Below are 13,693 nucleotides of genomic sequence, written 5' to 3' on the forward strand. Positions count from 1 at the left end.
CACAGGCCATACTGGGGCTTCTTTACAAGGGCTCACACTTTTAAGTCAGGATAAATGTAATTGTTTCCAATGAACGGTTTGTGACCAGCCTAATATATGTGTTTGTCTTGCCTCCTTGGTTAAGCTATCTTGTTGCTATTTAATCACACCTTCTTATTTGGACAAAAAGTGGCCATGGTGCCCATTCACTCTTAGAGGGCAGAGGTTAACGGGAGGGAGGAGGAAACCAGAGAATAAATAGCTGCACAGTTGCTAGGAGGTAGTGAGGGAGGAAAGATCTGTCACAAAAAGACAATTATAAAAAGGCACTAGGCTGCTCTAAAATGGCAATGGCATTAGGATATGTGTGGTCCAGTTAACAGAGTCCAAGGCCACACAACCAGGAACAGCTGAAATCTAAATTGTGAGCTTGACTCTTAATTTCCTTTCAGCCCAGTCCTAGTAATGTTTATGCAGATGGAAGTCCTGCGGAGCTCAATGGAGATTAGAGCTCTATCTATCTCTGCTCACTTTCTGTCTTCTGCAATGAAGCAGTAATATTGCACAGAAGGAGGAATTAGATGCCAAACAAGTCTGAAGCCCATACAAAATGAAAAAGGATGAACAAGGGTTAAACATTATTTACTGCATCTGAATCCTGGACCTGCCATGAATTGTCCTTTCATTCTTCCAGCACAGTGAGTGGATAATACCAGGGTTCAGCAGCAAATAATGGAAGGTTTAGACCCAATGTTAATAAAGCACTAAGAAAAGTCAACACATAGTTATGGTAGGTGGAAGTTGGTGACTAACAGGAGGATGTGTTTGTATTTGCCTGTATGTATGATTAAAAACTATGTGTTTGTTTAGGCTATGTAACGATCAGGTAGCTGCAAGCAGTTTCCTGTGCTTATGAAATTTAGAACCTGAAATTTAAGCAGGACTAAAACTGAAAGGTAAATTGCTCTTGTCTTTCAAAACCTGTTGCGTACCCTTTGATGCTCAGGTTCTAAAACCGTTACTTAAGTATATAGAAGTGCACTTAAGGAAAACCAAAAGAAAACAAGATCTCAATCTCCAGGAGGCAGGGAGAAGAGAGGAATCTGTCTCTTCCGTGTGTGAGAACTTCAAAAGCAATCGTGAAACCTCACAAGACTGCTGGCGATTTTCTTAAAAGTCTTTGTGGCCTCTCTAAAAGGGGTTTTCTGTTGATTCATGTTGATCACGCCTGACAGCTAGCATTTCCGTTAATAATAATCATAAATAAACCAGACAAGGTCACCTGACCTGAAATGAGCATATCTACAGCACCATATCCATTATAGCAGTGTGTATCCATGACAGCAAATCAGGAAGGGTCCAGTGCTCTTGAAACCATAGTTTAAAATAATAGGAAATGCCTTGGGTTCTTTGAGATAGATATGTATATTTAAATCGCAATGGCAATCTTTTATACATGGACAAGGATTAAGGGAAGGAGATCTGCCTTTAAGAGGGTAAAAAACTGAAGCAAGACTATTCTTGTCCATAAATTAATGCTAGCAGATTTCCCCATTCCACTCCAGTTTGAGCCTGGCCCACTGCTGCAGTCATAATCTTATGTTTATGTCCTCATAAATCTATTGACATGTAAAAGATTGTGCTTCCATCCAATATAGAATTATGACTTTATTGCTGGGGGGGGGGGGGGAATTCAATGAGAAAACATGCTATAAAAAGTGGAAGGCTTTATTTATTGACAATTGTTTAATGAGGGGAAAAAGATATTTGCATTGACTTTTTTCTTTTTTTTAAGGAATGACAAGGTGTTTAAATATGACCTGTTACTTCCAGGCTTAATTAGAAATGGGTACAATTCATTAAAAATGGTGGTCTGATAAAAATAGATGCATCCAAGCTCAAAATTTATCTTTAACCCCTCCCTCTTCCATTACACATTCCCTGCTTTGCACGGTTTAGTAAAGGTGAGCTGCACACTTTGTGCCGAAGGTCAATGGATTCAAGATCTATCAGGGCAACAGGGCAAGTCATTCCCATCGAGTGTGTCTGAGTGCTGGAAGGGAGCTCAAGGGTCAAGCTGTCCCAACACTTGCATTATGCCAAGGATTTTCTAGATCTAAACCATCCCTGACAGATGCTTATTCAGCCTCTTCTGAAAAAGAGGTGGATCCGGTACCATAACAGGAAAAATGTAACTAAAGTGTGCCAAGGATCAAATATATAACCAGAGTGTGCCAGCCTTGTAACAGAGCAAGTCCCATCCCTTTCTTGAGGAAGGATTTGAGAACATGCTCAGAACAAACATGACTCTACCATCTTGGCGATAGTAAACAAATCCTTTTTTGATAGGCCACATACCTTTTAGACCAGCCATGGCCAATAGAGTTCATTTGCAATTATAGGAAAGTAGGGCCTCCCATGAAGTGAGCTAGAAATGGAAAGTATATATTCCCCTCACCTATGAAGCCATTTCACAAGGTCAGGCAAAAATCAGCTCCATCTGATGTAGGTTAAAATTCTCCTTGCTACTCAGACTGCTATACTTTGGTCATTAGTATGGGTGCCAGCTTTGTATTCTAGGATTATCAGCACACTGAGAGCAAGGGGTGAAGGGTGGGATGGCTTCTGTCTTGTGTGATCCACTTTTGCTTCACTGATTAATGAATGGGTCTCAGCTGGCACATTTGAAGAATATTATTTTACACTCAAAGTGGCAGAAGAATGTCTATGGCAAATGATGTTTGATTCATAATGCGCCTGAGCATTAGAAATACATATTCTGAACCTGTAATTACAAATTAAGGAGTAATTGCTGGATCAGCCTGAGGCCCATCTAGTTCATTATAAGAATCTAGGTGGTCTACAAGAAATTAACCAATAGTCCACTGCTGGAATGTGATCTCTCTTTTGCCTTGATGGATCAGTGGTCCAGAGGAAAAGGACTGGATGGCCTTTCCACCTATGCAGCCCTTCTAGTGGAACATCTACTTCATTTCTTGTCAATCCATCCACGGGGAATGCTGAAAGGTGGGATTGGATCACTAGCAAAACCTACAAATAGCTGAGAAGAGTGTGTAGCCAATTGGGATCAGAGGGAAGGGAAAGAGCAAAGTTGAGTTTCAGTCTTTCCATTGAACAGGGACATGTAGCATATCTTCCCATGGCTGGGCTCCCAGCAACATCTAGAATGTCACATAACCCCCACTCCAGATCTTTGTAGTCAATACTATTGGAAGAGTCAGTATGGTATAATGGAGAGAGAGTTGGACATTTTCCATTATACTACAGAGGGGTTTCTATGACTTGGGACTAGAGCCATAGGTTGAATTCCTGCCATGGAAGTTTTGGGTGAACATAAGGTTGTTATGAAGATAAAATGACTCATCTCCCACATACTGTCCTAAGCTGTTTATCCCCTGAGGAAGAGGATAAACATGTGATAAATAAAACAAATAAGACAGTAGGTAAGAAAATGTCCTCTACAGAACCTGCTTTTCTCATTAAAACACATTCATTGGTAAGAACAAACAGGAAGAACGCCATTCTAAAAAGGGCACTGGGCTGGGTTGTTGAATATAAGGCAGAAATGACAAAAATAAAACAAAGCCCTAAGATAGGCTAATGATGGAAATTGGAAATAGTTATGTCTTTTTGAGAATTATTCTTGATGGTAGTCTTGAAAGAGTAATATTCTCATGCTCTAGTTCAAAATGCTTTGAGTCTTTGCTTTGGGCGCAGAACAGTAATTCCCATCTGTACAGGTGAAGCAAAGTCTAGACAATTGAAGAATGGACCCTGAAAAATGCCCTTCCAGAGGAGGAGGAGGAGGAGGAAGAGGAGGAGGAGGAGGAGGAGAAGACGAAGAAGAAGACGAAGAAGAAGAAGGAGAAGGAGAAGGAGGAGTCTGAAGATATCCAAGTCAAGTTGGTGCCCACCAGTTGTTTTGGTTTACAGTTCCCATCATCCCTGACCATTGGCTATGCTGATTGGGGCTGATGGAAGCTGGAGACCAAGGCATCTAGAGGGCAGCACCAGGCTGGAGAGGGTTGGTTTAACAGAAGACCTGGCATAGTCACATATTTACTCACCTAACAAAAAGCACAGAAATTCTCTGTTAATTCCCCCCAGCTGAACTTCCATGCCATGCAAGCAGTCACATATTATTCTAGCTCACAATATGGGCACATGTCTTGGTCTCCCAGGACCGTTCATCCTCTTCTGTCCAATTCCTCCTGAGTTAATCACCTTAAAATGCCTTAATTTCCAATGGAAAAGTTTTTTGCATTCCCCCCAATAAGGTAAGTAACTCTGAAACCTACTCAGCAGGTCTCGGTGCTATTTCTCAATGTACAAGTCTAAGGACATACCTGTATTCGAACGCTTCTTTGGATTTTTAAGACTTCGGCACCTCCCACTGAGGGAGCTGCTGTTCTCGCTCATAGAGTCTTGTGCTGAGGAAGCACTTCCCGTTGCTTCACTGTCTCTCATCATGCTTTCATACCCGCTGCTTCCTCCACTGTGGTAGAACAAGGCTGTTTTCCCCATAGCAGGTGGCAGCTCCCCACTCAGGACACTGCTGTTGTCACTTCCGTGGCCACTGCTACAGCGGTGAGGCTTCCGAGGTGGAGTGATCTTGCTGTAAGGTGAAGGCAGCAGGTGAACAGTTGGCTTCTCTTCTCCGTGGACGGCGCTGCGATCATCTGTGTCTGAGTTCCTACGCAACTGCAGCCCTCTGGTGCCAGTGCTTCCTTGCAGAAGTTCTGAGATCCTCCCATTGACAGCTCTGAGGGGCAGTTTTGAGGAGAGCCCAGAGCTCCTGTTCCTGCTGAGAGACTGAGTAGACCAGGACATATTCTTTCCATTGGGAGGCAAGCCTGAACTCTGCCCCACAGACTGAGGGAGGGACTTGGTAGAGAAGCTAAGTGTTTTGGTGGTTGAGGCAGCCAGGCTTCGAGCCTTAGGACTTGCCAAGAGGAGCTTGCTCACTGCAGAGATCTTTGATTGACTGGCCTTTGGTGAGGCCCCTGCAGACTGAGAAAGGCCTGAGTTTGTGGGTGAGGACATTGCACTGCGGTTGAAACTTCTCCCAGCTCTGGGCATTGTGGTGTCTTTCCCAGGACCCATCTTGGAGCTGACAGAGGACAGACTCTCTGCCCTTTCCAAAGACAGGCACTCATAATGGCTCCCACTGGACCTTCCCAAGGAATTGGTTCTGCTGGCCAGCTGTTCAAGTTTGGCACTAAACAATTTACTGCTGCTATTGTTACCGCTCTCCATACTGGAACCCTTTTGTTTCCCATTCAGCTCATCGGGAAAACTAGCCAGGAAAGGGGCTGGTTGGTTCAAAGGGCTGCTGGTGCTGCTGCTGCAAGTGCTGTGCTGAGGGCTGGCCCTATTTTTCTGATCCAGGCTAGATTTCCTCACGGGAGGCAACGGCGGAGTTCCTTTTGGACGTGTGAGAACGCAGTGTTTGGGGGACGCAAACCTTCTTTCCAAGCTAGCTCTGGAAGTCTGGGACCCAACAGAACAGCTAATGGCACTGTTCTCCTCAATGTAATGATAGGAAACAGCGTCCAATTCCTCCAGCTTGCTGGCCTTCTGAACGCCTCTCGTGAGGCTGCCATTTTTAAAGCTCTCCGTAGTGTGTGCTGGGCTGTGGGCTGTGGAACTGGGAAGTCCCATTTCACATCCATCTACAACCCTCTTCAGGTTTTCCGTTCCCGGGGAGCTGGAAGTCTCTCCGCTACTGCTGCTAAACCTGTCTGCTGACTTCTGCTTCTTATTTTGTTGAGTGATGGCTTCAGCCTTGGGGCCACAGCTTTCTTTTTTCACACTGTCTTCCCTCTTTAGCCAAGGATCATCAAATTTTATCTCTTTTCTTACACTGGATTCCTTCACCTCTTGAGGCTGGGGAACTTTTGCTGGTGACGACACTGCAGATACGGTCTCAGGCGGCTCTTGTGCCTTAAAGGGATTGACAGCAATACATGGATACACAGTAATGTTGGTCTTCATTGGAATGAAACCTTCACAACTGCTTAGGCTTGTGGTGTTTGATATTGTGACCATAGTCTTTCCCAGGGCTGATATTTTACAACCTTTGATAGGTGACATTTTATTAATATTTTCATCGGTAACCTCTGGCAGTACAAATATTTCCTCGGTGACTGGCTTTTGCTTGTCATTTATACAAACCACACTGCTGTTCTGTACGCCTCTTGCCAGTTCAGGAATGGGCGCATCTGCCAGTGCTTCCCCATGCCCATAGCATGCTTGGGCTATGAAGCTGTGGCATGACTGTTCACCATCACTGCCGGTGCTCATTTCGCTCAACCACGAGCTGATAGAGGAACGTCTGCTTTCAGCCTCTTCAGCTTTGTGATCCAGTCCCATTTTTGGAAGAGGCATAAACTGGGTGATACTGACCTCAGACACAGGAGCTGTACTGGCATAGCATTCAAGATCTTCACTGATGCTGCTGATAATGCTAACCGGCCTAGACCCGGAGGCCAGAGCTTGCACAGAACAATCACTGTTAAAGCTGATGATACTTGTTGGACGTCCGTTCTCCAGAACCCCACTAATGGTCAGTTCTTCAACCAGGGTGAATACCAGCTCATCTTCTCCGTTCAGCTCTAAGGGCTGCTGCACCGTGACCATGGTGGTGCTCAAAATCTCCTTCTTCGATTCAGGAGAAAGAGGTGGCTCTTGCTGCTGCTCCTGCTGCTCTTCATTGTCAATGGGCTCCCCATAATCAGCACTACTGGAAGACACAGACTTTTTCAGGAGCTGTGGACTCATGCCAATGGGAGGAGTGCGGATCTCTGGCTGCATCAGAGACTCACTGGACACCATCCCGGAGTCCTTGCTTAAGGATGACGGTGGTGGTGCAGGGTTGGGCAGCACCCCTTTCTGGGTGTAAACCTTGCACCTCTGAGAAGGAGAAGTGGGCGGCTTGTACTCGGATGTCTTGGAAAGGCTTGCAATACCAAGCCGTGGGGAACCCATGGGCCGAGGCTTGCTTTCTACAAAGCCGCAAGTGTTCAGGCTTTCTCGGCTGCTCTGCAGATCCGTGCTGTGGGATTGCTGGGAACAGTTTGTGTGGCTACTTGGACTGCCTGTAACACTCCTAGGTAATGGAGGGGTGGGTGCCTCATTAAGCACCCCAGTGTGAACAGGGGAATGGCTTCCCTGAATTTTGTTGGCTGTTGCATTCAGGTTTTCCTTGAAATCTTTATCAGGTTCTTGGCAGCCTGCCAGGCCTTCTTCTGATGCACTAGTGAGCTCTGCTGCTTGGCCTGACACAGGGCACTTAGTCACTTGGTCGGAGCTGAACTGAACAGGCAGTTCTTCAAAAGGAAACGTGTCAGTCTCCTCACTGCCGTCAATGCAGTCTAACCTCTCCTGGAGTTCCGCAAATGTATTGCACTTCAAGCAGTCTCTCTCAGAAGTGCTGGGCGCTGTCTCACTCATGTCCTCCAGCTTGCCTTCAGTTTTGGTCTTCTGAAGGGCAGGAACTATGGGGACAAAATCGGGGGGACCTTCGTTGTCAGTCAGTTCCTTGTCCGAAAGGGCTGTGCCGTTGGGGCCAACGTAAATGACGGTGTCGCATGACTGTTCGCTGCTAGAAGAATAATCTGGGTCACTTGACAAGTGAAGAATGGGGAAGTCTGGATCAACAACATTCCGAGAATGGAAGGGCCTCAGCTGGGTTGGCCTCCGCATCCTCCCTTCTTCACAAGAACTTTCTCCTCCTGAAGAGCTTGATGTGTACTGTTGGGTAGGAAGACAGGGGAAAGGTTAGCATTTCGAAGAACCCCCCCCCCCTTCCATGGAGCTGAAATCCACACCCCATGCTCTCATATAAGCCTTCATGCATGCAGAGGCTACTGCAAAACCGGGCATGGAGACTGCTTCATTCAACATGCAGTAGAGTGCTATGTGAAGCTGGTGGCTTCTGGCATCAGGGATAAAGCCGCCAAGTCCACGTGGCAGCTTGCTGTACAGAAATGGTTTAGCATTTCAAACAGCTCCATGTGCTTGGATTTAAGCAGCTGTCATACTGCTCTATTTGTTCATACAGGAGCAGTTGGTGGGGAGGGGACTTGCTTACTGGGAGGGAGAAGGGTGAGGCAGTGGGGAGCTGGGCACGGTGTGGATGCACCAACAGGAGGGGCAGATTGGCTCCGCAGGTGCATCTGCACAGCACTGACCTCCCCAGGGCCTTGCCCTTCTCCTTACTGGGAAGCTGCAGTGACTCTGGACCACAGGTTCAAGCTGACTTCCATCCTCACTCGCAGCTCCTCTGTTCATGCACACTGGGATTTAGCAGAATCACAGAGAGTAAAAACAAGTTCTAAAGTGAAATGAAAACCAATTTATTTCAAACATGTTACTTTTATAAGGTTCTCCTTCATTCCTTTGTTGTGAGTTTTGTCAATATTATTCCCATTTTTCATATGAAAAACTGAGGTTGGACAGTAGTGATCTGCCCAAGATAACATGGACCAACTCCTTATCATGGAGGGCTCCAACTCATGCGCTGTCAATAGTATGGTCTTCATGCCTGTTTATAAATACCCTATACAGTCAGACAGCAATGTCACTTACTGGGGTATGTTGTTGTGCAGTTATATTGAGGAAAAATGCCTGATGCTGCAATTCTTCTGCTGAACTCAGTGAGTTGCTCTACCAACTAAATATGTGTAAGATTGGGCTGCATGCCACTTTGATCCCAGTGTTCCTTCTGACAGTTGTTAAAACAAATTCATTAAAAAGCCTGCCATGGCATTCTTGCAATTATTTACTCTGAAATTCATTCACTGATCACAGTGGAGTTACTTTAGATGGATGACTGAAGTCTACAGCTAAAACCAAAGGCTAATGATGTTGAGCTGAAACATATAGTTGAAAGTGGATGAGCATTTAGTAAGCAACACCCATCACTTAATTAGGTGGCTGGGATAAGCACACTTGGAAGTGTATTTCGCTAGAATCAAGGGGGCTTACTTCTGTGATTACAGCGGTGGAGATGAAAGCAGAAAAGGAAGAATGAGAAAAAACAAACCATGCCTCCCACGTCTTTCTTCCATTAACTATATAAAAGTGGGTTCACCTCTGCATTTCAGGATGCAGGGGAACACACTGATCCTCTAGTCCAGTTTACAGCAACAAAAGCTCAAGTAATACTAACATTTCCTAGATTTTAATAATGCCAAATAGATGCGCTCAGTAACTTTCTGAAAAATCTCTAAGAAAGGATTCCACTACTTCTCTGTCCAAGTTATCATTTTTTTTATTATAGTTAATATGTGTTTTCTGATACACTTTAACACAGTGGGACTTTCATTTTATTTCTTTATACATTTTATGAGCCTCCTTTCAAAGTGATTTCCACAAACTACTGAAGCCAATATCAAATGAAATAACAATTCAACCACTCCCAGCAATAAAATATAAGCAACTAGCAGCATAATACATGTTGGCACAGAAGGAAGTCCTATTGAGGTAAGTATTGGATTGCAGCCTTAAGCTGCAATAAAAGCTGATTGCTTGCTTAAGAGAAGGAAGTTTCCAAAATTAAAAAGCCGTTATCTGCTGACAGAAATTGTCCAGAGTAGGAACAAGGCAAGTCTCCTTAGAGAGGCACTTCTACCAAGTCCTGATCCCACATGTCTAACTTCAAAAAGAAGTAAAACGTCTCAGTGACTGTGAAGGAACATACTCTCCATACTTAAGTCCTAGGCAACTAACTTTCACAGTTTTACTTAGTTGTTGCAAATTTTAATTAATGTTCAGTTTTATTTAGATAGTGGCTAGAGAACAAGAGATATAAAATAACGTGTGCTGGATCAACCTTTTCTTGCTGTAAATGCATGTTAGCTTCTGATTTTTATCAGAACTGAGCATTGGTATATGCAATCTTCTCTAAAAGAACTATATAGAATTCAGATCAGAACACCAAGCTTCTCAATTTTCACTCTCAAGATAAAATATCATGCTTCAAATGCACTGGCTGAATTAGTACCACCCAGACCACATCAGCTAGTCTTTTTTTAAAAAAAAAAAAGTTTGTGCTCATTGTAAGGTTAATGAGGGAAATGCTATCAAAATTAACATTGGTGTCACACACTACAGCATGCTCTGTTGCAGAGATCTCTACTGGGAAGATATTGTTGTGCAGTGATATTTTGTAGAATCTGTTAATTGATCTCAGCTCACATTTAACAATCCTTAGGCTGCTAATGTGAATGATGTTAATAAATTATTCCAGCTTGACTTTTAACCAGGATTCCATGCTACATAGACTTCAAGAAAGCAACATCAGAGTTTGAGCTCTGCCATTTCTGTGCCTATTATAACCAATAATTCATCTAACAATGAACATATGATTTCCCTCATGCACTCGGATGTACTGCCATACCATCAGAAATTAAGAATATTGATTTTTGTTAGAAGCTGCACTTTCAAGGCCTCTCCCATTTCTTTCGGATCCCTAGCTTGTCATGCTCTTTCCAGAGCACAGCAACAAAAGAGTTTCCCCCTTGTCCTTACCTTTGTTTTCTTTTTCTTCATTCTTAAAACCCTGGATGCAATCTGGATGGTGGAAAGTGTTTCAGCATAGTTCCCTGCAGCTGCCGAAATGTGAGCTATCATGGTAGTACGGCAGTTCATGTTCCCAAGGGACTCCCGGAGCAACATGGTCAGCTTGCTGTCTCTGCAAAATAAAAAGAATTAAGGCTACATTAGTGAGCCATGTTTCACTTCGACTGTCGGGATGTGACTCCAGGTCTCAGCAAGATTTCTTCCTTTTTAATGGAATACTAATTAGCATTGTTCTTCGGGATTCTAGTGCACTACATCTGCCTCTGAACAAGCTGGAAAATCCCTGCACTGAAATGGAGAGGCTCTTATCTTTCAAGGGTTTTCTGCCTGTCTTGTTTTCCTAGCACATTTTCAGCAGTATTTTAGCACTGGAAGCCGCCTCATCGCCAGGAACCTACTCTGGGCTAACTAGTTTTAAAAGAAAACCCAGCTGGATTTAAGGATCAGGCCTTAAAACACATCACGAGTTTCACCTCCGCTCATTCTTTTTGATGTCTGAAGGTGGAATTAGTTTGTCCCATTTTCTCCCTGTCACACACTGAGTCACTGAACGGACTCATTTTTAGAAGACCTTGCAACCTCCGCCTCTCCATCACTTCCAATGATTGTAATGAGACCTGCAAATGGTATTGCATGACAATTGCTTTGGCACTGAAGAAACTCTGCTAACATTATCCATTAATGCAACCCCAATTATTACTGCAGGCGATGGCGTGCCATCAAAAATTCAACAACAAAAACTTATTTAGAATGAATTTTTTTTAAAAAACAACAACCCCATACCAAACCCTGCCTCTTGTCAGCAGTGCACAAGACAATTCAGGAGTAAAACAGTCACTGTGTTATGTGATGATGGTAGGAACCATTCATTCTATTAATGCAGTTAACAAGGGTACAATTCACCAGGCACTTGTCCTTTGAGAGCCCTATGGGAATGGATGGGAATTATGCTCCCTCCATAATAATAATAATAATAATAATAATAATAATAATAATAATAATAATAATAATAATTTTATTATTTATACCCCACCATCCTTAGTTCCCTGCAGAACTCAGCAGGGAGGAGGATGTGGACAAAACTAAAATTAGTTGGTTCCAAGGCCAGCCATGAGACAAAGTAAGGCAACTGGGTGTCAGGATCCACAGGGGCAGCAAATCCGGCCTCCAATGAATGCACGGCCTGAGGTTGCTGCAGCAGTGGCAGCAGTGGCTGTGGCACACTCCTTGGAAGTCAGATCTGCCGCCTCCTCTGCAATGTCCACCCAATGCTGCCTCTACAGCTGCCTCTTGGTGAATAGTAGGCTCTGCTGGTATCCTCACACCCCTAGGGAGGAAATAGCAAAGGCTGCCGTCTAGGGTCTCCTGGGGCCTGCACCCATGTGGTGTGATTGGTTCTGGCACCACCTAACATTGGCTTCCCTGCCCTACCAGAACCAATGAGCACCAGCCTCTACTGGTACTTCCCCCTGCTGCCATAAGGGGTAATTTGCTGGAACTGCTTGCTGTGAGGGAGTGGGATACTAACACACACACACAATAGAGTTACTATGTGCAGATATAGTAGCTCTATTGTGAGTGTGTGTGTGTGTGTGTTTGCAGATAAAGTACAAGTTAAGCAAATTGCTTCAGAGATTATTTTTCTAAAGAGAGAGAGTCTAAAGACACTGGCTGCAAGACATATTGCTATCCTAAATAGATCCATTCAGCAGCAAATAGCTCCATTTCATCGTGTCTAAACAAAGCATCCACCAGAAAGTCTGAAAGTTTCCCCAGAAAGTTCAAGTGCAACCTTCTGTTTTGCACAGAATCTGCCGGTTCTCAGCTTCCTGTGGGCAGAGCTAGTCAATCCCTCTACAGTATTTGATGGCATGTGATGTAAACAAAAGTCCATTAAGATGACAGCAAGGAAAAATGCATTCATTTCTCTGATTCAGCTTTGAATCCACACAGACCAAGAGATAAAAGGCTGTTGTGCAAGCTTCGCGCATCATCTCTTCATCAAGGAATAGTGCAATCTCAAATTCTGTGCAAGAGTAACCACTATTCCATGGATGATGTACACAGAAATTATTAACATCTGTATGGAAATCGATACCAAGCCTTTCATTTACTCATGCGTCCATCAAAGCACAACATGGAATGACAGTGCAAAAGGGCAACAGACTACATCTAGGTCTCATGAGAATAACTAAGTCATGCAGCCATCATCAGCAAACTGGTGTGGTCTTCCTCAAGACTTATAAATGATGGATGTGTGTGGGTCACCTGAACCCTGAATTACGCTGAAGTGCTGTTGGAAGAGAGATGATATTATGCACATTCCTGTGCTACATCTATTGAGATCATGCTTATAAATAACAACAGATGATTTTAAAAACCAGCAATGTTTCATATTCGACTCAAAAAAAGTCTAGCATTATCTTGATAATCTTCCCTTTGTTGTAGGCTACAGTTAGCTGCCTCCTTTCTTATAGCTAGCTACACAGCTTCCCAAAAGAAAACTACAAAGGAACAGTGGCGTAGCGTGGGTTGTCAGCACCCGGGGCAAGGCAAGTAATTTGCGCCCCCTAACCCGTGGATTTGCGCCCCCTAACCTGTGGATTTGCCCTAACCCCAGATGTTGCGCCCGGTGCGGCCGGCCCCCCCTGCACCCCCCACGCTACGCCACTGCAAAGGAAAGGTTACTAATCATGCAATTTGCAAATATTTTGCATTTTATATTCAAGATCTGGACCTCCCAATTCAATGGTTCAATTATCTATTTCAATAAGATATGCTAATGATGTTTTTTAAAAACCCCACACACAGACAGAAAAAATGCCATCAGACACAAGCCACCTAGTAGTTGCTGCCTCTGTTCCTTTGATCTTGCAGCAATTTAAATCTGTGGGTTCTTTTTTTCTTTTTAATCACACCTATTATATTTCAAAATATACCGGTACCCTACAAATAGGTATACAAATGCCCAGGGCATCTGTATTTTTTTGAAAGCTGATTCTATCCCTCTGTCAGAATAAAGGAAGGTGGGTGCTTTATTTCAATAAGGAAAATAAGCCAATATTCTTCAGAAGCTAGGTTATTTCTAGTGGGGTAATCAAAGGTACTT

At 43.9% G+C, this 13,693-nt stretch overlaps 1 protein-coding gene across 4 annotated transcripts in view; it reads right to left on the bottom strand.

Moving 5' to 3' along the window:
* KIF26B (kinesin family member 26B) overlaps window positions 1-13,693 on the bottom strand; it is a 267,176-nt gene that overhangs the window by 12,086 nt on the left and 241,397 nt on the right. For all 4 annotated transcript variants that reach the window (XM_028724152.2, XM_028724151.2, XM_077925724.1 and 1 more), the window contains 2 exons: window positions 10,534-10,696; window positions 4,347-7,752 (listed from right to left, as the gene is read on the bottom strand). In XM_028724152.2, the coding sequence (XP_028579985.2) occupies window positions 4,347-7,752; window positions 10,534-10,696 (3,569 nt within the window). The remainder of the gene's footprint in view (window positions 1-4,346; window positions 7,753-10,533; window positions 10,697-13,693) is intronic.

This window comes from Podarcis muralis, chromosome 3, assembly GCF_964188315.1.
Source record: "Podarcis muralis chromosome 3, rPodMur119.hap1.1, whole genome shotgun sequence".
Lineage (NCBI taxonomy): Eukaryota > Metazoa > Chordata > Lepidosauria > Squamata > Lacertidae > Podarcis > Podarcis muralis.